At 42.4% G+C, this 26,406-nt stretch overlaps 1 protein-coding gene across 7 annotated transcripts in view; it reads left to right on the forward strand.

The window, feature by feature from the left end:
* TNS1 (tensin 1) overlaps positions 1–26,406 on the forward strand; it is a 390,644-nt gene that overhangs the window by 92,670 nt on the left and 271,568 nt on the right. For all 7 annotated transcript variants that reach the window (XM_054971388.1, XM_054971389.1, XM_054971390.1 and 4 more), the window contains exon 2: positions 26,226–26,340. In XM_054971388.1, the coding sequence (XP_054827363.1) occupies positions 26,226–26,340 (115 nt within the window). The remainder of the gene's footprint in view (positions 1–26,225; positions 26,341–26,406) is intronic.

Raw genomic sequence — 26,406 nt, forward strand, 5'->3', positions numbered from 1 at the left:
TTCACTAGGACATTTTGGGTGTGCTACCAGTGAGCCCGTAATGGAAATAAGGGGATAATGTGACACACAAGGAGTGGAGCCAGTTTCAGTTTTCTTGGCTGGGGCTCAAACTCATGATTCCTAAAATCTTCTGCATCAAAGGTCAGGTGGGGGGTGTTGACCCAGAAACAGGGTCTTTGTTGTGGCACCTTGACACTTGAATTCCCTCCCCACAGCAGTTTGTCTGGTGCTGACTTTATTAAGCTTCAGGTGATGGTAATTTTTTTTTAGTTCATCCCAACTGCTGCTGTTACATATAATTTTCTAAATCTAACCAGTTTTTAGCACAATTAATATGTTTTTAAATCTTTTTTTCTGCTTTTTTGATATGAGACTGTTTTACTATCTACTGTTGCTTGAATTGCTTTTTGATTTTGTTAGCTATTTTTTATTTAACGATGGTTGTTAAATAGAAAATAGCATTTTCAATGGGAGAGCAGGAAATGAATATTGAAAATAATGCACATCTGATGGGCTAAATAGAGATCATATGGATCTTTCAGCCCTGTGGGAAGGGATGAACATTGTTGCAGCTGGCAGAAGTTTGCCTCCCATATTGCGTGTATTTATGTTTTTATTGAATTATTGTGTGTGTCTGAAGAAGTGAGCTGTGACTCACGAAAAGCTCACACCTTACCACAAATTTTGTTAGTCTTATAGGTGCTACTGGACTCTTGTTCTTTTCTACTGTATGTTTTATATATATATATACACACACACACACACTTTCCCCACCTGTATGCATATCACCGAGCTCTCATCCAGCTGAGTACATTTTGCATGGTACTTCTGCATCCTGACTCTAACTGGCCCTTCTTTGTGACACCCTGCCCACATTCTGACCTGATTCTAAGGGCTGATGGAGCTTCATTCTTATGTGTATTCTGATGAAGTGACCATTGACTCTTGAAAACATATACCCTGGAAAATTTTGTTGGTTTTTAAGGTGCTACTGGACTTAAATTTTGACTCCGGGCTGTGGCTGAATTGTTAATTGTTTTCACTTGCTGTAAACTGCTTCAGGCCTCATTTGAGGGAGAGGCAGTATAAATAAATAAATAATATGATGGACCTTACATATCTCACAGAAATAGATCACACTCTATTATCTGTATCCCATAGGAACCATGGGTAACATAACGTTCTTCAATGTATTGAAAAATCATCCTTTGAATTTGAGTTGGTTGTCAACTGAACAATCAGATCGCGTTAACTGACTGTTATTTGATGATGTTCAAATATTATCAGCTATTCTGTAGCAATTTACCCTTTTAATTATGATATAATTTGTTAACAAAGGCAGGTGTTGCCTCCTAACCCTGGCTCCTTCCTTCTTGGCCCTTATGACATTAAAGACCTCTTGGCCTCCAAGGAAAAGGAACTTCAACATCCTCTCAGCAATGGAGACAGATATATTGAGAAGGGGTGGAGGGAGATAGTAGTTAGTGTATTTGTTAAGTATTGTAATCCACTACCAGAAGAGAACACTCAAGAGCATAGCAGAGCTTTTGTTACTCGTTGTTAGTGGTGGTCTTTCCAAAGAAAAACAGTTGTGAAAGCAGTCATTAACGGCAGAGGACCTGTGTGTGATCTCATCTGCTTTCTTCAGGAAACAAGGAGCTTTCCCTTCGTTTTGTGACCTGATTGCCTGTTCCTTAAACTGAAAGGCTTGCAGTGCAGTCCTGTGCAGTGCAAGCCTGTGAAATCAATGGGGATAGACTACAGTAGCTTTGCCTAAGATTGCAGTGTGGGCCTGCTTAGAACCCCTGTGTTTATGTTATTTTATGTTTAAAAACTGACTTTTAAAAATAGTTGCTGTTTCTTCGTTTTATTTCTGTTTACGGTTTCATTTTTTAAAAAATGTTGTAATTGTAGACTGAGCCTGTGCCAGGATAAAAGCCAAAGACAAGGAGTGAGCCTTACAGCTACATTCGGGCTAAAATAGGTTGCTTTTGCAGTGAATCCCCAAAGCCAGTTCTGGCCAAACACCACATTCTGGGATTGGAAAACCAAAATGAATTTCATTCATTTTGATGTTTGTTTAGTACCAAAACTGTGCTAGGTTCTGTACAAATGCATGACGTGGCCTCCTGCCGCAATGAATTCATCCTTTGATTTTTTTTAAAAAATGTATAACCCTATAATGATTTGCAGCTGAATTGCTAACCCTTCGGCGATTTGATTCTTCAGCTCCAGCACCACCCAAAGAAAGTACGTTTCATTTCTTCCTTCCTTCCTTCCTCTGCTTCTTTTGTGAGGAAGGGTCTGAAGCTGAAATGCACGACCTCCGAGCCATCAAAGTATATAAAAGCGCGGCAAAGTTATGCAGCCGGCCAGCAAGGAGGGGCCTGCAGAGGAGGGGCTTGTAGAAATAAAGTGGGTTTTTCTTAAGGCACCGCCCCCCACCCCTCTTTAGGAGGTGAAGGAGCGAACCCAAGAAGAAGCAAAGAGAAAAATCTGCGGGAACACGAGGAAGGAGGAGAGGCAGTGCCGAGAGAGGCGTGCCTCGTGTGCCGCCGGTGGCTTGAAGCAATGAGAGAAGTTCACGCCTCTTTCTTCCTCCTCGCTGATCCATCCTACCCCTTGGCTGACCCAAGGATGTGCTGAGCTTACGCTGTTATGCTGTCCGTTTCACTGAGCCTCCCACGGGGCCGATCTGGTGACAGGATGACCTGGGTTTGCCTGTCTTGCATGCTTTGGGTACGTAGATGGCTTTCGACATCCCTCCCTACAGTATCGTTTTTTCCCCTCTCACTCCAAAAATGTTTGGTTTGGTTCCATTTTAAAGCAGACAGGGTTCCAGTTACAGGGTTGAGCGGCTTATTCTACTCGGGCTGCATTTCCAAACAGGGTAGCTGGAGGAAGGACGGATGTTTTGTCTTTTGTATGTGTGTGTGTGTGTGTGTGTGTGAGAGAGAGAGAGAGAGAGAGTGGCAGTTGATGGATGGATTTCAAAGACTCGGTGGGTCTCAATGCCTGCAAATATAGAGCAGGATGGGAAAAAGAGAGTGAGAGGAAAGCCCTGCTAAGGGATTCCATCTGGATGTGACTCTGTGAAGAAAGACTTTGATGCTTGCTGGGAAGCAGATGTCAGATAGGTGTCTTGCTGCACCACTGCAACGCTACAGTGGACCAGAGGGCATTAGCCTTAACAGCACTTGCCGCTTTTTGTCTGTCTTCAAAATATTACTAATTTCTACATGAAGAAACTTATTTACCAGTGCCTGTGAAAACCAGAGCACTCGTAATTGTCTTTGCTGATTGGGCAGCAGAAGGGGTCTGAGCTGAACTCACTTGGGTCAGGGGAGGGAGATTCTGTGCTATTTGGTTATGCCGAGGCTGGCTAATTCAAATAGTTGCTGGGGAGGAACTTCTTAACTGGAAAAAGAACGACAGAGGAGCCCTTCCTAGTGTAAAGAGCGATTTGCAGTTGCGTCACCTGGATGGTTCCAAGATAACAGTCTGTTGTGAGTTATGTGGCCCATTGTGCTGGTTTTCTCCTGGGGATCTGTGTGTGGCATATATATCCAGTATCATGTCCTATTGCTTCTCCATCTCCTTTAGATCTGGTAATGTGCTACAAGTGGCCTGTGAGAGTCCATAGCTTTTGAAATTAAACTCCATTGCAGCTAGAAGTGTTACCTCTCATGGGAGGGAGACGCTGTGTGGAAAAATACCAGAATCTAGGTGCTGAAATAGGTTAGCATATTGGGAGGTCCAGAATGCAGAGTAGTTAGCTGTGTTAGTCTGTGGTAGCAAAATCAAAAAGAGTCCAGTAGCACCTTTAAGACTAACCAATTTTATTGTAGCATAAGCTTTCGAGAATCAAGTTCTCTTCGTCAGATGCATGATACAGAGACTGGGAGGTCCAGAAGTTACTCTTTCTTTAAAAAGTATTTTATTATATAGCTGGGCACCTTGTAAATCCACCCCACAATACCCTGTTTGTTAATACTGCTGGTCAAACTTTGATACTGTTGGGACAGTGTCTTAAATGCCACACTGAGCTCCATTTGTTATAGGCAGGATTTGCTCTACGTTTACTCAGCCAGGGTGTGAGGGTTTGGGGTCCTAACAAACAAACATTTGCATGAAAACAGAACTCACTTCTCCAGAGCAGAGTCCGCCTGCCCCTGCGGTCCCTACAGTTACAGCCCACTGTTTGTGACATAGCTTTGTTGCCATAGTGATGCTTTGGGTGGTCCCAAAGGCAAAGCAGCTGGGGGGGGGGTGAGAGCTGGGGGTGGAGGACAGAATGAAGCCAAGAAGAAAAAGAGCCCTGCAACTGGGCTGTGAAATGGTCTCCCAGGGTGAGGGAGGGATGGGGAGTAACAGGTTCCTAATCTTGGTGGTTGGTCCAGTATTAGAAGAGACTATTTTAGCAGTATCATCTGAAATGATAGATTCTTTATTTCAAAATAATAATGATGTAACTTTAATCCTGTCGATATTTGCTGAGTCAGTAAAGTGGTAAATCCTGAAAAACAGGCATTTAGATGCAATGGATTCCCCCCCCCCCAAAAAAAAACAGCAAGCAGAGGTCCTATGTACTCATGTACTCCTTACTATAGATGTATATGAACACTTCCAGATTTGAGGCAGTACTTAGGAATGGCCGTTGAGTGCATACTTAGGAAAGGCTAAGTCTTGTAAACAAGACTTAAGCAGTTTAAGCCTTATTAAGGGGATTGTTTGCCAAAAAAAAGCCCAATGCTCCTTCATGTGCATGGGAAAAATGTTATGGTTTTTGAATCCAGGCCTTAGGTGGTTTGCTTAGTATCCTCAAATGTCTACTGAGGGGAGCCAAACAGAATGCCATTTGCTTCATTATTGCTCCCATTCTTCTGCCCCATGACAACCTGTAGGCTCTGAGCAAACTAGGCTCCCACTTGTGTGGAAGAATTTACATGCCATTAGAGTGGTCTCCAAAAAGTGTGTTTGTTTTAGGACAATCCATGCTCTCTACCGTTTGCTTGTTTGGCTCCTTAGCTCTCTAGTGATTTAAGACCACAGTGTGTGCAAGTGTTTTTCTCTTTGTTGCTTCAGGGATATATTACTGTGGTCACTTCAACTATGAGTTGACTGGTGGCTTGACTTATCATCTTAAGGCAAGAACAGGGCAACAGCCTTATTAGGTCAGAGAGTTCATTGAGCCTGGTATCTTTTCTCTGTTCTCGGCAACTTCCAGATGCTTTAGAGGAAATGTTTTAACAGCATGGGATGCTGGGATCAATGGGGAACTTCAGTTCCCCATTGATCACTTCCAGCTTGCAGCAATCTGATGCTTTGGGGATAGAACATAAGAGTTGTCAGACTTGATCAGCAGCTTGCTATAGATCACAGTTTGTCATTTCCAAAAGCAACAGTTGAAGGAGATGAAAGATGAAATAACATCTTCGTTAAAAAAAAACTTGTCTGATGATCAGATATTGGTTCAAGTCCAAACTTTAGGCATTTATACCACCTCCTTTCTAATTTAGGATTATTAACTATAAAGAGTATTTTATAGTGCTTTTCAGCAAGGCTGGAAAAGAATTTCAGATTTCTAGGTGTCAATCACATTTTTAAGAGCTGTATCAGAAATGGTCCCAGCTTTGTGTCAGAAAGGAAAATTCAGAATGGATAAATAACAACTTAATTTTTTTTAAAAAAATCCATTGTATTGTACTTCTTTTTAAAAAGAATAATTTGGTTTAAAATGGAATCAGCACGTAGTGTGTACATATTGAGCTGAACCCATAGCACACTATCAAATACATTGCGTTCCAGGATTTTCATGAGGATAAAATAAAAGAGAACGATGTAAGCTATTTTGAGTTCCCATTGGGGAGAAAGGCAGGGTATAAATGAAGTAAATAAATAAACAGTGCATTCCTAAGAAGAGTTACTCCAATCTAAGCCCATTGAAATCAGTGGGCTTAGACTGGAGTAACTCATTTTAGGATTGCTCTGAAAATCTTTGTTTGTTTTTTAAAGTTGAAGGCTGAACTATGAAACAAAATATCTGAGACAAGCAATATATAATGTAGTGTATTATAAATATGATATACTTTGTGCATTCTATTTATTACAATGCAAATTATGAATATTTAGGACTGAACCAGCCAGAGAGCAGGGAGTTGTATTTTCCATCTCATAGCGAAATACTGCTGGAGTCAAGGCTATTGTTATACCTACTCTTATATCTAGCTTTTGCTTCTAGAAACTTCTGGGCATTAAGGAAAGGATTCAGAGAGAGGCTTATACTAACTTATTGCATTTTTTGATTACTGACTTTTCATGACTGACAGCAAACTATTTTTGAATTTCTTCTCTGTTTGAAAAGCAGTGTGCCATGTAAGAAATGTGATTTGAGAAGGAAAAAGAAGCATAACGTGCACACACACACATTCAAGCTCATGGAATAAGTTTTGTGATCCAGTCTTCAAGCAAGTTTGCTTAGTGACTTTGGATGTTCAGAGAGAGCCAAACAGAAATCCATTAATTTCACTGTTGTCTCCTCAGCAGACAGAATTCTGCAGTATGAAATATGTGGCCTACATGGCAGTTTTGCAGTATGCTTCAAGGGAGTATTTTTTAAAAAGCTCTTAAGTTGAAATTTTGTTTGTTTTATTAAGCAACCAGTTTGTGCAGGAAATGTAAAAGTTGGGCAATGAGAAATTTAGCTTAAAACAGTATTTTAAATTATTTAAATCACCTTGTTTGTGATCAGTCCTTTAAAAAGGTCAGCATTCTGAGATGCCAGTTTCAAATTTTTGTTGCTTGGGCACCAGGGATTTTTCTTGTCTTATGGCATTCCATTCTTTATTTTGCTATGAGTATTCCAGAATCTGATCCCTTTGTACATCATGCAAGGGACCTGCTGTTTCTAATCAACAGACTCCACTTGGGACTTTTTCAGCATCTGTTGAAAAAACAGATGTATGGTTTTGCAGCCATACACTTGGGGTTACTTTCAGAATATTCTGGAAATGATTAAGCATATATCATGCCATATCTGATTTGCACATTCACAGTTTACTGATTTTCTGGTGAGAGATTGTGGTTGCATTCAGATGTTGCAAACAAAACCAGGATTGGTTTGTAATGAGAATGAATCTCTGAAGACCTTATACTCACATGCTCCCTCCCCCACCTTTCTTCCCTTGTACATTGTGAGAATCTTCCTAATTCTGGACAAACCATGGTTTGTTGTGATATCAGAATCATAGCAACATAGAAGTTGCCATATGTTCTGTTTCCTACAAGCCGAGCCAAAAGGCAGTTTGTTGTTCATTCACTAGACATCTCAAATAGTTCAGAATTAGGGGATCTTCAGTTCCCCAGCTGTGCAGAAGTAGGGAATGAGAGGCAGGGAGTTAATGAGTAGAGATGGGCACGATCCGCATTACGATAGAAAACCCCCCACGATAATGGTGATCGTGAACCAGTGGATCATGATCGTCCATGGCCAACGATTCAGCGATTGGGAGGGGCCTGGATCGGGGCGATCGGGCTCCGATCGGGAGGCCAGACACTCAGGCGCCAGCAATCTATTCCCCTGGCAACGGAGCCAGGGGAATGCCTGAGCTCTGTTTGCCCTCCTTCTGTCACCCTGGAAACCCGAATGGAAGCCCAGCTTTCCTTGATCAGCAGGGCTTCCTTCCAACCATGGAGCAGCAAAGCAGTCACAAGTTGGGAGAAGACCCCCAGGGGAGGGAGGGGGAAGGGGGTGTTCTGTAGCCATGGGCACTCCAATCTCATCCCTGCAAACCCTGATAGGCAGCTCTGAGGGGAGGCGGCTCGTCACCGTCTCCCCGTGGCCGCCAGGCCCGGCGGCCACCGTCATCACCCACCGTTCTTTTCTCGCCTGGAATACCAGCGCGCTCCTCTTTGGCCTGGCGGGCGGGCACATGGGGGGTGCCACCAGTGAGCGGCCAGACCCCCCCGCCCCCTGAGGGGAGGTGGCTGTCGTCGCCTCCCCATGCCCGCCAGGCCTGGCGGCCGCTGTCACCACCCACCATTCTTTTCTCGCCAGCACGCTCCTCTTTGGCCTGTCGGGCAGGCACATGAGGGTGCCGCCGTCGAGCGGCCAGACCCCCTGCCCCCTGAGGGGAGGTGGCTTGTCTCTATCTCCCCGGCCCCGGCGGTTGCCGCCACCACCCAGCTTCCCACATAGCTGGGAATAGCAGCGCGCCCCGCTTTGGCATCCACGATCCACGGATCGGAAACGGGAGATGATCGGTGTGGATCGTTAATTTGGGATCGTCGCCGGCGCCGATCCACGATCAGCTGGATCGTTAATTTTTTTTGGATCGTGCCCACCTCTGTTCATGAGCCTGAGGATTTCTGAGCTTGTTTTCATTACAAACGAAATCTCAGTTTATAATGAGTGAATGTTACTTGTGCATATATAGAAAGGTACAAAGAATTGTGCTCTTAAAACATGGTTTGGACAGCAGATAATCAGAATTGTAGTCCCATGTATCATAGGATACAACTGTATTCAAGTCATGTATTTTCTTCATATTATATGTGAAACAATTTTCAATAGAAGTGTTGTTTCCCTGGTAAAGGGTTTTGATAGGACAACAGAAGCCCCTCCCCAATAAATAAATAAATAAATAAGAGATACCTTGAATTCGGGGTTTTGTTCCCTTGATTTCAACGCAAACCTATGACCTGATCTTTAATAAGATCAAAAAATGAAGACATTAAATGGCTATGACAAATAAACTGATAATTTTTGCAGTTCCTTAGTTGCCTGCTGTTGAGATTCTTGTCTGCTTCTCTGCACCACTGATTATCATTTTTTATTACTGATTTGATATGATCATCATTTCCTTGGAGTGATAAAAATCAGAAAGACAAACATTGATGACTGTGTGTGCAGGTGAGTGACTTGAGCAATATTGCCTAACTTTTGCTCCTAGCCTGGTTGCTGTCGTAGCATCCCTCCGGCCCTTCAACCATGAAATACAGTTGTTGTAGAAAATCACCTATGGTAATTGATTAGCTTCAATTGTCTATTGTTTTTTTAAAAAATGTTAGATACTTGGATTTTTAAATGTAGATTCCTTGTGAGTTGGGAAGGAAGCTGTGCTTGCATAGCAGCTGTCGTCTGTTGCCCATTTTGAATGGGAAAGATAGGTGGTCAGGAAAGTAATGAAATAAATGGGTTCTTCACCCTGAGAGGCCTGGTCACTGCTGTGGTTTTTGAAAAAGAAAATAAGAGCAGCATCCATATTGGGTCAGGGTACTAGGACATTCTACATCTTTTGATGGTGGCTGAATCTGTGTTCTTTAGGACATTTTAATGAGTACTGCATTGCTGGGCTGTCACCAGTGAAATGGTTTCATGTTGAGTAACTTCTTGTAGTATAACTCTGCTAAGGATTGCATTTAGTAAGTAAATGTAGATGAAACCTTCATACTCAAGGGGTTGCTGAACGTATGCAGTCAACAAGAAAAGTATGGAAGGGTAGTTCCTCAAGAATTCTGTAGCTTCTTTAAAGCATATTACTGTTTAATGCAAACATAGAGACATTGCCAACCTGGCCTTCTCTGCATATTTTTCCATTCTGCTATCTCCGCCCCCCCCCCAAATAAATAACAAAAGTCAGATGTGGCTTTATAGTCTGAATTTGTAGTCATCTGTCCTCTGTCTTTCTAAATGGTTTCTGACTCAAAGTAGGAAGAATTTGTAGATTACAGGATGTCCTCCTGATTTCTTGCTCTAACAATACTTTTGTGGTTACTAGTCTCTGCTTACTTCAGCAAACTGTTGTCACTGTTAGTTCCAGGAACATTGGTTTCACTTATAAGACCCGTTCTGTATCTTTGAAAGCTTAGGGACAATACACTGTGTGTTTGGGTAGCCCTCTTGCCATTTAGTGGTGCCATGAACTTAATGAGAATAATAACTCTTAATTAGACAGCAATTTAAAAGGCAGCAGTTGTGCTCTTGATTAGGCAGCCTTTGCAATAAAAATGTGTGTATGTGAGTGTGAGGGGAATGCAGGAGAGTGTGGCTAGGTGGGAGGACTGCTTGGCATAAAAGGAAGAGAGATTTAAATGACTGTATGGGAGGGCTGTTTGGTTATTTTCTAAGACAACAAAAAGCACAGCAGAGCAACTAAGATGGCTATCCTATGAACACTTTCCTGGAAGTAAGCCCCCTTGAACTTATCTCTGAGTAGGCCTGTTTAGGATTTGTCTAACTTACAGAACATTGGGACTGTTACCTTTATGCTGTTTTTAGCAAATGGTTGCATTCTTTGGGGATGGCATCTCTTGAAATCCCCAGTCTTCATATTGAAAGAGTTTATTTTCTCCTTATTTCAGCTTTGCTTTTGTATGTTTCTTCCTTTCAAGAATAAACTGTATTACAGTGCCAAGGCAGCTGACAATTAAAACAAATTATAAAAATATGTCTTGAAACCAAGCACAACAAAACAAAAATACATACATACATACATACATACATACATATACATATATATATATATATATATATATATATATATATATATATATATATATAACACAGAGACAACAATGCAAGGCAAGAAGGAAGGAAACATTAAGGGAATGCCAAATGAACAAAGAAATCTTCACTCACTGGAGGAAGGCAGTGATAGAAGGGGACAGAGAAATATCCATGGGGAAGGAGTTCCAAAGTATTGGCACCACAACTGAGAAGGCCCTATCTTAGGGATCCATTCCCCTGGTGGGGGCAGGGGATCCCCCACTATCACCTTCCACCACTCACCAGACCAGCGAGGGAGAAAGGCACAGGAACGGACCTCCTGGGCATGCTCTGGAGGTGGCGCGATGACATCACTCCCGAGAGAGACGTCATTACGCTGCTCTGAGAGTGTGTGCGTGCTTTGCAGTGGGCTGATTTGGGCTGATTTGAGACCCAAATCGGCCTGTTGTGAAGTGCATGCTTGATCCTGCGTGATGTCACCCAGAAGTGATGGAATGAAGCATGCTGGGGCCACAAGAAAGGAAAGCGCTAGGTTCCCAGCCTTCCACCCGGATGGTAAGAGGACCTGGCAACCCTACCCTATCTCAAGGTGCCACCTGTCTAACCTCAGAAAGTGGGGACATTCAAAGCAGAGCCCCAGAAGATGATTGGTAGTGGTCAAGTAGGTTCATATGGGAGTAGATGGTCCTTAAGGCAATCTGGACCCAAGCAGTATATTTATTTATGTCATTTATAGTCCACCTTTCTCACTGAGACTCAAGGCAGATTACACTGTGAGAGATTAGTACAGTCAATATCAAGGACATTTCCATAAACAATGCCATAGGGTAAATAAATACAAGTTTACAAATACATAGCATTAGCAGGAATCCAACACAGAGTTGAAGAAATTCTGAAACTCGGGCTGTAAATGTCAATACCAGTATTTTGAATTAGGCCTAGAATCAATTTGGTGGCCAGTGTAAATGGGCCCAAACTAGAGTGATATGTTCTCTATGACTCGCTTAAGTCAAGGTACAGGCTGCAGCATCCTGCACAACTGAAGCTTCCTTATACTTTTCAAGGGCAGTCCTACACAGAGTACATTGCAGTAGCCTAATCTAGATATAACCATAGCATGCATCACAGAGGCCAGATCTTTTCTGCCCAGGAATGGCAGCAGCTGGCTAAACAGTCGAAGCTGGTAAAAGGCACTCCTGGTCACTGCCGCTAGCAGTAGGCCCAGGTCCTACAGCACCACCAAGCTATTCTTTTAGGGTACAAGAAATATATTGGTTTACTCAGTAAGGCTGACTGGAGAATGATAAATGGATTGATTGGTCACAGCTTTTTCACAAATTGTTTACAGTGGCAGTTCTGTTTCTCTTTAGCAAGTGAAACTGTGATGATTTCAGTTTAATTAAGCCAGAAGTTGCAAGAAAGGTCTTCTGCATAAGCCCTACTGAAATGTAGTATGGTATTGCTTTTGTGCAGCTCCTGTTCATTTCAGTGATGTTTACCAGAGTACTTACTTAGTGGGGTATATCTGTGTATCAGAACTGCCATTTTTCTGGCATCAGCAGTGTCCCAAATCTGCCTTCTGAGGCAGCAGCCTAACCCATGTCTTTGGTTGTGAGAAAACCCTTCCAGGAGTAATCACTGAAAAACTTCAAGCAGAAAAAAACAGTCCTTTAACCACTGTTTCAACTATTGTTATTTGTGTGAAAACATTAGTTAATTTCAATATGCATTCTTTTAATTGTTTCTCATATATAAATTAGCTCAGGTTGTTGTGGGTTTTCTCTTGTGAGAGGCAGCATCTAAAATTTGACAAGATACATTATGGTATTATGTCATGTTTAGTGGCTGAAGGTTTTTATTCTACCATATGCAGAGCTAAGATGTTGGATGTACTCAGGTTTCTGACTCAGTCTTGCTGAATCCCTCTCCATAGCACAGTTCATGTCTCATGTAGCTTTTGTAAATGCAGGTCCTATGGCCACCAGCATAGCCATTTTGATGCTGAGGGGTGACCTGTCTGTCTCTTTTCCTCAACAGAAAAGCTGGTTGAGTCCAATCTAAGGTATCTTTTAGAATGTATTAGTTCATTATATCATTTTTCTCTTATTCTTCTATTTCTTTTATCTCAAGAGCCCCTGTTTTGCCTATACCTATAGAACCAGGCTCTGATGCAGTTTATTTGTAGCTGAAATCTAGCTTTTAGTTTTACTGACATGTTTCCTTTATGTTGCTCATTTGTCATTGGAAGTATCAAGCCCCTTGCACCTCAAAAACTACTCTAGACTTGTGCCCTTGCTAACCAAGAAAAACTTGATACATTCTGCTTTGAGAGAGTGGATATACCAGGCCTTTGATCATTCTTGACTGAGTTAAGATGTTCCTGAATAAATAAGAGGAAAGAAGGGAGAACAGACCCTGCTCTAAACAAGAAGAGAGGGGATGCTCAAACTTCTCCTATCCTTAACCTTCCTCCATTTGATATACAGATCTCTTGTCAGCACAAGACAGGTCTCTGTTTTTGTACAAACAGTATCATGTTGAATGGTATCAAACTGTTCTAATGGATTAGGGTATAATTTGGACATTCAGAATTGTGTTTACCTGCTTAATGGACAAACTCAGGTGCTGGTAGTAGGAACATGGACAATTAATTTTAATCCATCTATATCTTGTTGACAAAACTAGAAATATTTAGGTCAGTGTGTGTCAGGGAGTATTCAGTCCAGCTGAAAGGTCTCATTCCCAGAGTCAAATGCTTCCTTTCTATGATATGCCTTAAGAGGAGAACTCTCTAATGATGTATCTGTGGACATTGACCTGTCTTCACACGTCGATGGGTAACTTATTGCCTTACTTTCTGGGTATCTTGTCTTTCATACGTGTTCTTGATAAAGGGACTGGCCAGTATGTTTTCCATCACTTTGCTGGAGTTTGGTCTCCTCATCTGTGGGGCAGCATTCTGTAGGACTCGGACCAGCAATTGTTGTGCCTCTGTCTGCATGGAGGTCATCTTCCTTTCCAATGATTTCTTTCTTCACTTAAACACTATATTCTGTTTTTCTAGTCTGTCCTCAGACCCAGGCTTGACTCTAGATTCCAGCCTGTGTGAGGTCTACTGACTTGGAACAATATAAATGTGGCTCATTTAAGGCAATAGCAGCCATCTTCCTTTCCTCGGTCCCACTTCTGTGATTGAATTTCCTCTGGAAAGCTCGTCGACTCAGATACATTCTCCCCAGGGGGCTTAGAGGTCACACGGCTGAGGGAATAATTGACAAGGTCAACAGGCTAAAGTGCGAGAGAATATGCTTGGGATATTGAGAGAAAGAGGGGTGGATTCAAAGAGCCCCCATGGGCTCTTGTCACTTTCTCTGATGGGAGGCTTGCTGACTTTCCTGGCATATGGCAAGACAGAGGGGTGGAAGGGTCTGTGATGGAGGCTCCATTCACAACAGTTTAACAAACTATCTGAGTGTGTCAGTGCTGTGAACAAGATTCCTTGTGCTGGCTCTGCAAAAGAGCCCTTAAAAAAAACTTTTCCAAAGGCTTCACTGTTCTTCATATCCCGTGCAAATTTTTCTTGTGATTTTCCTGCTACGTTGTCTGTGTTTCTGATAGACTTTTGTTTCTCTTTTTATTGCCCTAATCTGTCTGTAGTTCCTGGACCCCCTAGTCAGTTTACGTGTCAGCAACATCAGATTAAGCTATACAATCTCCAGATAACAAGGATGGGCATTAACTCTGACTTCCCTAGTCCACCTACTTGCAAAATCTTCTGTTTTTTTTCTGCTCCCATGTCACAGTATCTAAATTTCTTACCCTATCATTTCATATGACATTCTCTCTCCTCTACCCCACCCTTCAGAACTTTTGAAGTAAAGAAAAAAAGGTATGAGAGTCTAAATAGATGTTATGGGAGGCTCAGAATTGTTAGTGTTCTGTTACTCTTCTATCTCTTCCTGGTAACACTGAGTTTCACAGAATCTACGCTGTGATATCCTGCTGTGTTGTCCTGTCCCACATTGCGTTATTAGCTGGAAGAGGTGGGAAAATGCATATTGCATAAACGTTCTATGAGGAAGAGTAGAAAAGAGGTATGAAGCAGTGATGACTCTATTAAAAACACAATGTCTGAAGTTTTTTCCTGCATCTTTGCTGTCATTCTGGAGACTGTGTGGGAGTGGTTACTTCTGGCAGTGGCTTCTTTTTGTGACTCCTAAACTGGGGCTGTTGCCCAAGTTTGGAGGAACCTCTTAAATATTCTCTTGCCATCACATTTCCTTAGCAAATAGGACAAACACAGGAGATTTTTGGCCTCTGGCCCATGGGGTCTTGCAAGGTTCAGTCTTGTTCCTTATGCTTTTCAACCTCTACGTGAAACTGTTGGGTGAGGTCATTCAGAGATTTGGGCTGGGTTGTCACCAATATGTGGATGCCATCCAGCTCTATCTGGCACAGGGAGGCTGTCTTGTAGTGGATACAGGGTAAAAAGCTGAAGCTTAATCCTAACAAGACAGAAGTGATATTGTTAAGCAGAAAGTCTAACCTGGGAATTAAAGTATCACCTGTGCTGAATGGGGTTGCATTCCCATGGAAGGAACAGACTTGTAGTTTAGGGGTGCCCTTGGACCCAAGCCTACTGTGGGATAAGCAGTTGGCATGTTTGGTCAGGAGTGCCTTTTACTAGCTTTGACTGGTTAGCCAGCTCTACCCATTCCTGGGCAGAAAAAATCTGGCCACTGTGGTGTGTGCCCTGGTTACATCTAGATTAGATTACTGCATTGCACTCTACATGGGGCTGCCTTTGAAAATGGTTCAGAAACTTCAGTTGGTGCAGAGTTCTGCAGCCAGGATGTTGACTGGGGTGGGTCATAGAGATCATATCACTCCAGCTGAATTCCATCTACACTGGCTCCCAATTTGTCGCTGGGCAAAATCCAAGATCCTAGTGTTAACCTTTTTAAACCCTATATGACTTGGGACTAGCATACCCATACTTCCTTATGAACCTACCTGACCACTGTGGTAATTTTCTGAGTCCCTGATTCAGGTGCCCCCAACATCTGAGATTAGGTAGGTGGCAAGTTTCTTGGACAAGAAAAAACATGCATATCTTTTGAGGTGTTAGGCACATAATAAATCTATACTAAATCAAACTTTTTTTTAAAAAAAATATTTCCATAGCGGTCAGAGAAGCTTTGAGGAAACACTTAAAATCAAAAACTCTGGATTGGTTCTAAAGAATCCGCCATGAATGCTCCTAAAAGTTTTTCAGTGTGGCAATGCCATGTTTGTAAACAATTTGCCACTTTGCTATGGCTGGTTATGTGAGGCATCTCATGCCAGTGCTGTATTTCTCAGGCTACTGCTGGTGATGGTATGAGATGTTTCATGTGGTCAGTAACAGCAACAAAACGTATGTGTATGTGGGCCAGGCTTCAATGTAGTAACAATAGTCTAGTGTCCCCTTCTCACTTGCTAAGTTCCACCAAGAAGGGAATGCTTTCAGCAGAGAAGACTCTGGAGGTAGAATGTCCGTAAACTCTGTCGGATGCTTTCCCTGCTGTAATTCCTCCCCCAGCTACTTCCTCCTCCCATATGATTTCTGTACTATTTTCATAAGATAAATATGGGCTTGGAAAGCTGGAAGAGTAAAAGCAGGTGGGGAGAGGGATTTTTCAGTGGGAAGTGCCTGGTAGGGGAAGGGTTATGCATCCTTTCCCTCGGACCTTACTTAATTGCAAATCACCCCTTTCTGTGAAGGCACTTAGCAGCTGAGAAAAGGCTATTGGGTAAACTTGCATCTACAGTGTAATGTTTACTTTGGCCATTTGAGTCCATCTGCACTGACAGAAATGACGTAATCTTCATGTATGTATCCAGATTTGGAAATGCCGTGAGTGGTTATTCCCAAATCTTCCTCTCCTTTTACACAAAAGTGGTTTGGGGGTTCAGCCCCATGACCAAATATTCTATGGTTAGTTTGACTTTTTTCACATTTCAGGTACCAAAACTGAACCAGTTCTGTAAATTGGCTTTGTGCCTTAGGTTTTGACTGCAGTTATGTTCTCAAAACTGCTTCTATAGTAAATCATTGCTGAAGTCCTCAGCTTTTTAATCTCCTGTCTACATGATGCCTGAACAAGATTTTGTTGTTGTTGGGAAATTCTCAAGAAAATTGTCAGGAATTTTGAAATTTTATGTAAAAAACATTAAATTTATATTGGCCTAATTTGAGGGTGGCTGTATGAGGGAAAGGTAAGATAATGCAATTTGGAAGATACTTTCGCATAGGATCTCTTCCCAAGGAAATGGTATAGATCATTGGAGAAAATGGTTTGTAGTTGATGACACTGAGTTAATAAACTTTTCTTTTTCTTCTTGATGCTTTAGATTTGCTTGTGTTGCGCATAATGTTCTGAAATGGGTTTTTCCTCATATAGGTGTCTGTGGTTGGGCAAACAGTTTTGTAGCACAACAGTACTAAGAGTGCCAACTGCCCCACCCTTCCTCTCCAGTATCCCTTTAAGATTTTCTGAATGGGTGTGTTTGTTTTCTATCTTCTACTTTCTGACATCACCAGTGCAGATAGTGTGGGGAGAGAGTGGGGTGATCTGTGTGCAAGCCCCTTGTCTATTTGCTCTCTACTCGCCCCCCACAAATTTAGCCTGCAAGGGAGCAATCTCTATCTTTATTTACTCTGATGTAATGTGGTAGCTGGGGCCAACTTTAGAGGAAGAGAGGAAACAGTCTGGAAACAAAACTGACTAACCCCCCCCTCTGCCCCCTGTGGCCTATCCTCGCTGTGGGTGGGGTAGGGAATGAGACCTTGCTTCTCTCAGGAATTGTTTTGCCTTGACCCAAAGCAAAGCTGTATGGGAAGGACAGGCATATGTACACTGTCCTCTCCCTGCTCTTCTCCTTGATATTCTGATTAGGAAGCAACTCACATTTAACGGTCGTGCAAGGCTCGTGCAGCTGTGCTCTGCGTGTGTAGTTCCTTACTCAGTATGTGAATGAAATGTATTGGGATAAAGAGGGATATCTGGGAATGAAGCAGATTTTTAAGAGATACATTTCCAGCATGGAGATTCAGGATCTTTACAGTCTTTCTAGACAGTTTTACGCAGGAAATGCTCAGGTGTATTCCTTTTTCATGGAAGAGGAGCCAGATGGTGTGCCCTCTCTGTTGGTGCACTCATTCCTAGCAATCACCCTTCTCCTGGTGTAAAACCAGTGCTCACAGTGGAATTCTGAGTTTAAACCTTTTAAATTCATTGAAGTCAGTGAGCTTAAAAAGGCTGACATTCTGTTTAGGATTGTATTATAATTTTCTGGAACAATATGATTTCCCCTGGAACTATATCTGTGGTGAAAATGACAGTTGTCTGGATTGTGATTGCTCTGTCATATGATGTCATGACTGCAACAGCAGCACAAAAACCTTTCCCCTGTTTTGTTTTGGGGTTTTTTGCTGTCAACTTTTTTGCAGCACACTTATGGTGACCCCATAGGGTTTTCAAGACAAGAAATGTTCAGAGGTGGTTTGCCATTGCCTGCCTCTGAGCAGCCACCTCAGACTTCCTGGATGGTCTCCCATCCAAGTACTAACCAGGGCTGAATCTGCTTAGCTTCTGAGATCTGATGAGGTTAGGCCAGCCTGGGCTATCCAGATCAAGGCCTCTTCCCTATACTACTCTGAAGAATTAAAAACTCCCCATCATGTTTTATTTTTTTCCTCCCGCCGTTGTATCACAAGATATCAATTCCAGCTCTTCAATGCTGAAACATGCATTTTGGCCCAAATGTTGACCGTCTTCAGTTATCTGCACGGCACCGCACTGCTCCGTACTACACCACACCACCTTTTGAAAAAAATGGGAACAGTGCTCTACATTTCTTGGTTCTGGCTTGGGTCATGCAGTTTTTGAAATGCTTTCTGTAACAAGCACTTGGTGATAGTGGTGTAATCTGGGAAGGAGTCCTCACAGTTACGGTCTCATGTAGGTTCAGATCTCTCATCCCACTTCTTAACCCCCCCCCCCTCTGGTTTTGAGTTCACTGCAGCTGTAAAACAGAGTTAAAGCACATGCTGCAATTGATGAAATCTCAAACTCCGGTTGCCAGCAACGTTGTCTGCAGCTGAGCACAGCATGTGTGTGAAGCCAAGATGTATTCTATCAGCCCCCATTCCCTGGTCTTGCTTTGGTTTTCAAATATTTATGTTGGAATCTTTTTTTCAGTTAGGATTCACTCCTAAGCACCGGTCCTATCCTTGGTGGGTGAAGTCAGCCTGTGTTTCTTTAACCCTAAGCCCATTCATTCCCGAATGGCCCCTGGCTCTGAAGGAAACTCTGGGATTCTCGAATAGGGGGAAAACCCTGGATGCCGCAAACAGCACTTGGTGGGTCTCCACCCTTTTCTTGTAAGGGGAAAATAGCATGTTTCTGGGCAATCAGAGGATAACTACTAGGTTCCCAGTGTGGTTGGGCCTCTAGGTTGTCTGGTTGCAATCCTGTTGTTTAGACTGAAGCAGTGTGCAGGCCAGGTTTTGGAAGAGAACAGCTGGGAGTGGCTGACCTGGAATAAAATAACACAGTATTGGCAAGTGAGAGAGAGAGAGAAGCCCTGTAGGCATTTTTCTGTCCCTCGATGGAGGAAGGAAAAGGGATTGGCTACCCCGCCCCATTTGCAAAGGGCTCAGAGAGACCTTGTGGCAGGAAGGAGGCCAAACCCTCATCTGAATTTTTGTTGCTTGATTTTTATCATTTTTCATTTCATTTATTCAATTTTTTGTCCGCTCTTCCCATGTTGGACTCAGAGCGGCACCTCTGCTTTAGGCATCCTCCTCAGCATCACTCTGAAGTCTTCCATGCTTACACTACATGACTTTGTTTGACTGAGAGGTTTCTAGTTACTACAATGATTGAATCTAGCTAGTACTGCTTTCTAGACTAATGGATGAACTAGGAATGTGATTCTTTATGCCTTTTACTGATAGAAAAACTGAAGCACAGAGGCAAAGACCATGAGAAGGGGATAGACTGATGCAGTCATTAGGTATATCTGCAGGGGTGGTGGGGGAGAGCGGATGTAGTACATATTGCAAATAAACCATTTTTTTCACTCAAAGCTTCTCCTAGCTTTTTGCCAAGTTATAAGCAAAGGCTTTAACTTACGTTCTCTGAACTTGCCCATTTCTTATTACAATATATTCATACCTCATTTAAGTCACTTTCTGCAAAAGGAATTCAGCACTCTGATGAAATGCTGGGCTAGATCTCATTATGCCATACTTCTGTATTTTGGCAGAGTATTGGAGACATTGGGGTTCTTTCCAATTAGAAGCAGAATAAAGGTTGTGCAATAAGAGGGGAAGGGATAGGTTGATCTAGTTCCCTGTATCCTCAAGCTGACAGCATCAGCTTGAGAATGCCCACCTTTCTCTGTCATTTAACTCTGTGTATGTGTGCATGTGTGAGAGTGAGAGTGAGAGAGAGTGCCATTTGCTTTCAAATATTTGGGATCTGAGCTACGACAAGTGTGTTTGTATGTAATTTTAGGCAGAGAAGTATTCAAGGATGAAAGCAGCAAAAATATTACCCAGTTACCAACATTATGTTCCTTCTGGTTGCATTCTTCTGTACGGCCTGAAAGAACAAAATAAATAGTAGAAGAATTTTTCAAAAAGGAAACTAGTTTTATGCTGTCTCCTGGCCACATGTGTCTCAGTTATTCAAAGCCAAAAGCTCTCAGAATAGGAGACAGGCTTCCTTGGGAACTTTTGGACAATTGACAAGGGAGATGCAAATTCCCCTCTCAGACCACTGCCTCTATTTGCCTTGGTCTGGCCAGAAGGCAGATTTATACATGTCTCCCCCAGCCCCATCCAGCGCATATCAGAAAGCTGTATGTGTGTATTTGTGTTGACTCTGATTCTGTAAAGGAACAGAGCTTCTTTCTTTTTTTGGCATGCTATTTCTTTCTTTAAAATGTCAGAAAGCTTAAAAACAATGTGTGTGTGTATTTTGTTTTTTTTTAAAGTAATTTCTATTACCCATTTAAAATATGGCTGAAGAGGAAGATACAGTTATGTGAATTAATTTCTTATTTTCACTTGAGGACGGCCTTTTATTGACACCCAGAGTTTTACTATGACAGTATTTAGGAACTTTCCATAGCTTTCTTGAAGACTGAAGACAGACATTATTCTGGGTGAATGTATATAGGTATAGATGGATGCATGCTCGATTAGTACTATATACTTCATTTAATCTTTTTGTGACTGTATCTGCAGTGCTTAGGCACTAAATCACTAGAAGATTTGAGAAAGTTTTTTTTTTAAAAAGAGAAATGCAGATAAAATGAGCCATGGCACCCCAAAGTATATTTTCATCTCCAAGCAAAAAACAAAACAAAACCCCACACCCCACCCTTGTCTGAAGCAGCTGCACTGTTTCCTCTCAAGGCTTCACAGAGGGCCTGAGTGCTGCTCAACAAATATGCTAATCTAATTAGGCCTTGAATCACCGTGGAGTGAGAGATTTAGTTTTATACTGACAACTTCATCTTTGGGGGGAAAAATCTGAGATTTAAGTTCTCCTCATTCACATAACCTGAATCTTTTGCCTGCTGCTGGCTGCCTCCTTGTAACTCTGTGAGGCTCTTGGGTTGCCCCCACAGAAGGAGGGGACTGGGAAAGCGGGGGATGTGTTTGCTGCAGCAGCCCTCTTGGAGCCAGGATGAACTGAAAAGGGTGGAGGGTCAAGGTCTGGGAACTTCCTTGCCAGCCCAGCTTGCAAACAGCTGGCTGTTGTTAGGGCACGAGGTGTGGAGCGATAGGGGAAGACTAGCCAGCTTGGTTAAACTCAGCAACTATGTCCTAATCTCTCCATAGGAACTATCAAATATAAAAAGCCCCAAAGCATTTTTTATGAGGGAGGGGGAAATGGTTTTTGTGTTAAGGAAGAAAATAACCCTCCAGGGATCTGCATCATAAAACATCCTGATTTGTGACATTAAAAAAAAAAGTAAAAACAGTGTTAGCTTCCTCATCCTTGATGTATGGAGTCAGACTGAGTGAGCTTGGCAGTTGGCTGGCTGATAATGCAGCGACATAATCTTGTTCCAAATGTTTAGAAGAAAGAAGGAAAGAAAGTCTAGGCCTTCCTTTCCCCTCCCTTCCTATCTTTCCCCAGCAGTGTTTCTACATCAGACTTTTAAAAGTAAGGCACACTGGAGGCGTGAGATTTGAAATGAGGGGAATTCCTCAGTATTGCTCATGGAGTTCTGATATTTTGTAACAAGAGACTGTGAAGCATCTTGAGAGATTTTGGATGCTGGGGTAAGTGTTGCTCATATACTCTCATGATTATCTCTGGGGAGAGAGGAAGTGGGGGAGGTCAGTATAGTTTTACCTGTTGGACTGCAACACTTGGAGGCTGATCTTGTTTCCCTGTTTCTTTTTCCTTACCAAATATCTCTCCGATGGTTGGGCTCTCTGGAAAAGTTGTCTCTGAGAATAGTAACATAATAATAACATTTTATTTATCTACCACCTTTCAGGACAACTTAACGCCCACTCAGAGCGGTTTACAAAGTGCTGTTATTATCCCCACAACAATCAGCCTGTGAGGTAGGTGAGGCTGAGAGAGCTCTAAGAAGTGTGACTGACCCAATGTCACCCAGCTGGCTTCAAGTGGAGGAGTGGGGAGTCAAACCTGGCCCATCCAGATTATAGACCCGCTGCTCTTAACCGCTACACCATTCTTACCTTCTCACAGGCTTTGAATAACAGCTCTTTAAAGTAAGACGTGTCCTTAAAATGGGACACCCATCGTCAACTCTCAAGCTAAACAATGCAGCAGGCAAGAAGTTGCCTCTGAAAATGCCTGCATTTGCAACTGCAACTGCTGTAAAACAGTGAACCCTTGCTGAGTGGAAGCAACCAAAGAGAATCATGTGTGTATGTAAATATGTATATGTTTATTCTGGACTTTCTATGGAGGGAAAAAGTGGCCGCTGACAGGAATTCAGACAGAATTTATCAGCCTGACAATACTTCATTCTTCATGTCTGGATTAAATAAACAGCCTTCTTTTCCCCAAGCTTCTCTTGAGGCAGAGAGTGAAAATTGCTGGAGGAAGGAGGGGGGAGCAGAGGTCATCTTAATATAGGAAGCTCATGATCTGGTAGCTCTTTTAGTAGGGAGATTTGGTCTGAGGCCTGAGGTAGAAAGTGCTGAGCATACAACCTCCCACTGAGGTATTATTCAAGCATGAATGACATGGAGAAAGTGAATATGTAGCTTTCCTTTATCTTTTGTCTTTTAGCATAATCTAAGAACTAGATAAAATAAACATATTATTTAACACAATTTAATAGCCCTCCTTTTTATTTACATTCTTGAGGCGATTGAGAAATGGTTGAAAGGATGCCCCCCCCCCCGCTTCCAAAGAAATAACCCCATAATTGTTTGACAATTCTCATTTACATTACTGCTTGGGAGAGAACTCTAGGTTAAGAAGTCTAGAATCTGTTCTATGCATTATCATGGAGCAATGAGTTGTGTAATTTTCTGGGTGCCTACAAATAATTGACCTGAGCATGTAAGGAGAATGAGTTGGCTGTGAGTCAACACAGATGGGCTATAGAGTAAAGGACTGGTGGTGTTTTGGGGAGAATAAAGTTCCATGATCCCGGTATTTTATCCTTGTCAGCCAGAGCACTGATCAATTACGGGGTGAAAAGACAGGGCCATTCCACACACGTTGAATAATGCACTTTCAATGCACTTTCGTAATCCTTTAGAAGTGGATTTTTTGTTCCACACATGGAAAATCAGTTTCAAATGTTCACTAAAGAGTATTGAAAGTGGATTATCCAATGTGTGTGGAAGCAGCCCAGGTTTAGGTTTAGTATGGTCCATTGGATAAAGTGGGATGTGAATGTAAAAACCTGGGTTCACATCTGACCTGTGCCTCTGACACACTATGTTGCCTTGGGCAAGTCATTTTTCTCCACAGCAGCACTGTCTTTCCCAAAGTGTTGTTTTTGAAGGTAAATGAAGCAAAAAATCCCAAGTATTATGCAAAGGGCAACGTGTTATGAATACTGAATATTGATAAGGATTTCTAAGGTAACATTTTATTAGCTTCTTCCTTATCTCTGTGGAACCCAGATGGTGTCCATGTAAGTATGGCCAAATCTGTCTTGGATAAAAAAATCTTTAGGTCTGTCATGATAGACAGTAGAAACAACAATATTTTGCTGCCAAGCTCACTTTTTAAAGAGTAAAATGGGAAAGGACATTGGGAGGAGACAGCTGGTGTCCTTATAGTACTACCTCAGGTGTTCCCAATCCCCTTGAGGGTGGGTGGCAGATATAACTGGGGATTGATTTCCTTTCCATCCAGTTCCAGAAGGATGCCACCTCAGCATGATGATCCCTGTGCCTGGCATAACCTTGGAGGTTGAAGAGAGGCAAACGCTCAGCCTTTATTCTGGGGATGGAAGGAATCGCCATGTCTGATAAAAACTCTCTGAGGCGTGAGAAGTTCTTTGATGCCTAGTTCTTCTTGGTGGTGGTGCAGGATGGAAAAGAGAGTCAGTTTCGTGGGGTATCTTTTGGTGGAGATGTGGCATCACACAAAATGCTGAAAAAAATTAAGAGGCTTGAGCTTGGAGTATTTGCTTGAGGGTTTCTCTTCCCCCTTCTGTAAGTGGAGTATTTAAATAAGTAGTCCCAAACAGCAATAAGACTCTCTAGCTGGCTAAAGCTGTTAGACCATGGCCAGTGGGCATAAGGTAGTAGAGTACGATGACCCATGGGTTTACTGTTTGTTTTTAAAAAAAATGTAACAAAGTTCTTGGCACTTGGCCATACCTGGAGTGTTGGAGCTACATCTTCTAGCTACATGTAGTTAGCTAGAAGATTAGCATCAAATATTGCCACCCAGTGGATAAGGAAAGAAGTACACCTTGGTGTAAGAATCCTTAAAGAAAAACATAAAATACCTACATTTCTATAGATAAATTCATGTGTGTCACTTAAAGCTTTTCTTCTACTGCTGGTGTGCAAATATGATAGAGAATTCTGAACTGGATTTCTGAATCAATTGCTGGTTTTGCCTGAATATTGGTCCAGATTCGCACCCCAGCTTTGTTGCATTTGATAGCACTTGTGTGATTTTAGTCTGTGTGCCTGTCCCATGCACTACTAGAGTGGAGGGGGGGATGTCTAATTTTCACAACACAAGATTGCATACCAGTGAAGGGAGGAGAATTGTTGCCTTCACTCACATTATATGTGCATGGGGCTAGACACAAATAGAACAAATGTGGTTTCCCCCATCAGATCCCATTTGGCTCTACAGCTGTCTCCAATCACAGTGGTGCAGCAATTTACAGAATGGGCTTGATTTCAACTGAAGCTGGTGTTCTAGAAGCAGTTTTAAAAGTCATGTCAGGATGGCACTTTAAGGCTGCTTCTTGTACTACATTTTATCCATAAAACATGTAAATAGTTTTATTTTGTATGGCAGTTGGGTGAATTTTCCATGCTTTGCATTTGCTTAGACTGCGATTCTTTGGGTTTCATTGAATGCTGGCAGAAGGGAGTTTTTCTCTGAGCACCCCTTATTATCACCAGGGAGCTGCCAAAGGGGGCCCCAGCAAACATTGAGAACTAAAACACAGAAGACGAATTGCACGAGGCTGCTCAGGTGAAGGGAGACGCAATGTTAGCTGGGAAGCTGAGTCTTAAAAGAGAGATTGGAAGGCTTTGTCAATTTCCCCTCTCTACAGAGCCAGGGAGGCAACAAACCCTCTGAGGAGCAATCTCTGCGGCTCTGTAAAGAGGGGAAATTGACAAAGCCTTCTGGTCTGTCTTTTAAAACTCTGCTTCCTGGCCAACAGTGCGTCTCCCTTCACTTGAGGACCTTCATGTAATTAGTCTTGTGTGTTTTAGCTCTGAGATTAGAAATAATCTGAGCACTTCCATGATACAGGACATAATGATTGCAATTTCTCAGGATGGGTATGAACTGCAAGAAGGGAAATAGGCAATACTTGAGTTGGACAGATAGCAAAACTTAATCCCAGCATATGGTGGAAAGCATGAGATATAGCAACTGTATGCAGTTGCTTAGATGGAAAGTTTCCTAAAGGTAAAGGTGCAAGCACCAAGTCATTACTGACCCATGAGGCAGACGTCACATCTCGACGTTTTCTTGGCAGACTTTTTGTTACGGGGTGGTTTGCCATTGACTTCCCCAGTCATCTATACTTTACTCCCAGGAAACTGGGTACTCATTTTACCGACCTTGGAAGGATGGAAGGATGAGTCAACCTTGAGCTGGCTATTTGGACCCAGCTTCTGCCAGGATCAAACTCAAGTCGTGAGCAGAGCTTGGACTGCAGTACTGCAGCTTACCACTCTGTGCCACGGGGCTCCTTCAGGGAAGTTTCCTAGGAGCCATTATTTATTTTAGTTTCATTCATTTATATATCACCTTTTTGCTTCACAAGAAGCTCTCACATACATCCTCATGATGGAAGGAAAAAAGGCAGAGTAAAAATCCATAAAACAGTGCTTAGATTACTAGTGGTGGCTAATCCCAGACTAGTTTTTAATTTAGTTATCAATTTATTTTTTGCTTCGCAGTGGTACTCTTTAGTGGCTTTGACAGTGCAATATCTTTCTGTTTCTGTTTTGCAGCCGGAGGACCTTGAAGCTTCTACATCGCACATCTTCAAGGTGAAGAGTTTCAAGAAAGTGAAACCATGTGGGATATGTCGACAGGCCATTACCCGGGAGGGTAGTACCTGCCGAGGTGAGTGAGCCTAGAGGGAAATGACATGGGCAAATAAAGTCAAGATTGTGAATGTTACTTGTTTTC

This window comes from Eublepharis macularius, chromosome 2 (genome assembly GCF_028583425.1).
Source record: "Eublepharis macularius isolate TG4126 chromosome 2, MPM_Emac_v1.0, whole genome shotgun sequence".
Taxonomy (NCBI): domain Eukaryota; kingdom Metazoa; phylum Chordata; class Lepidosauria; order Squamata; family Eublepharidae; genus Eublepharis; species Eublepharis macularius.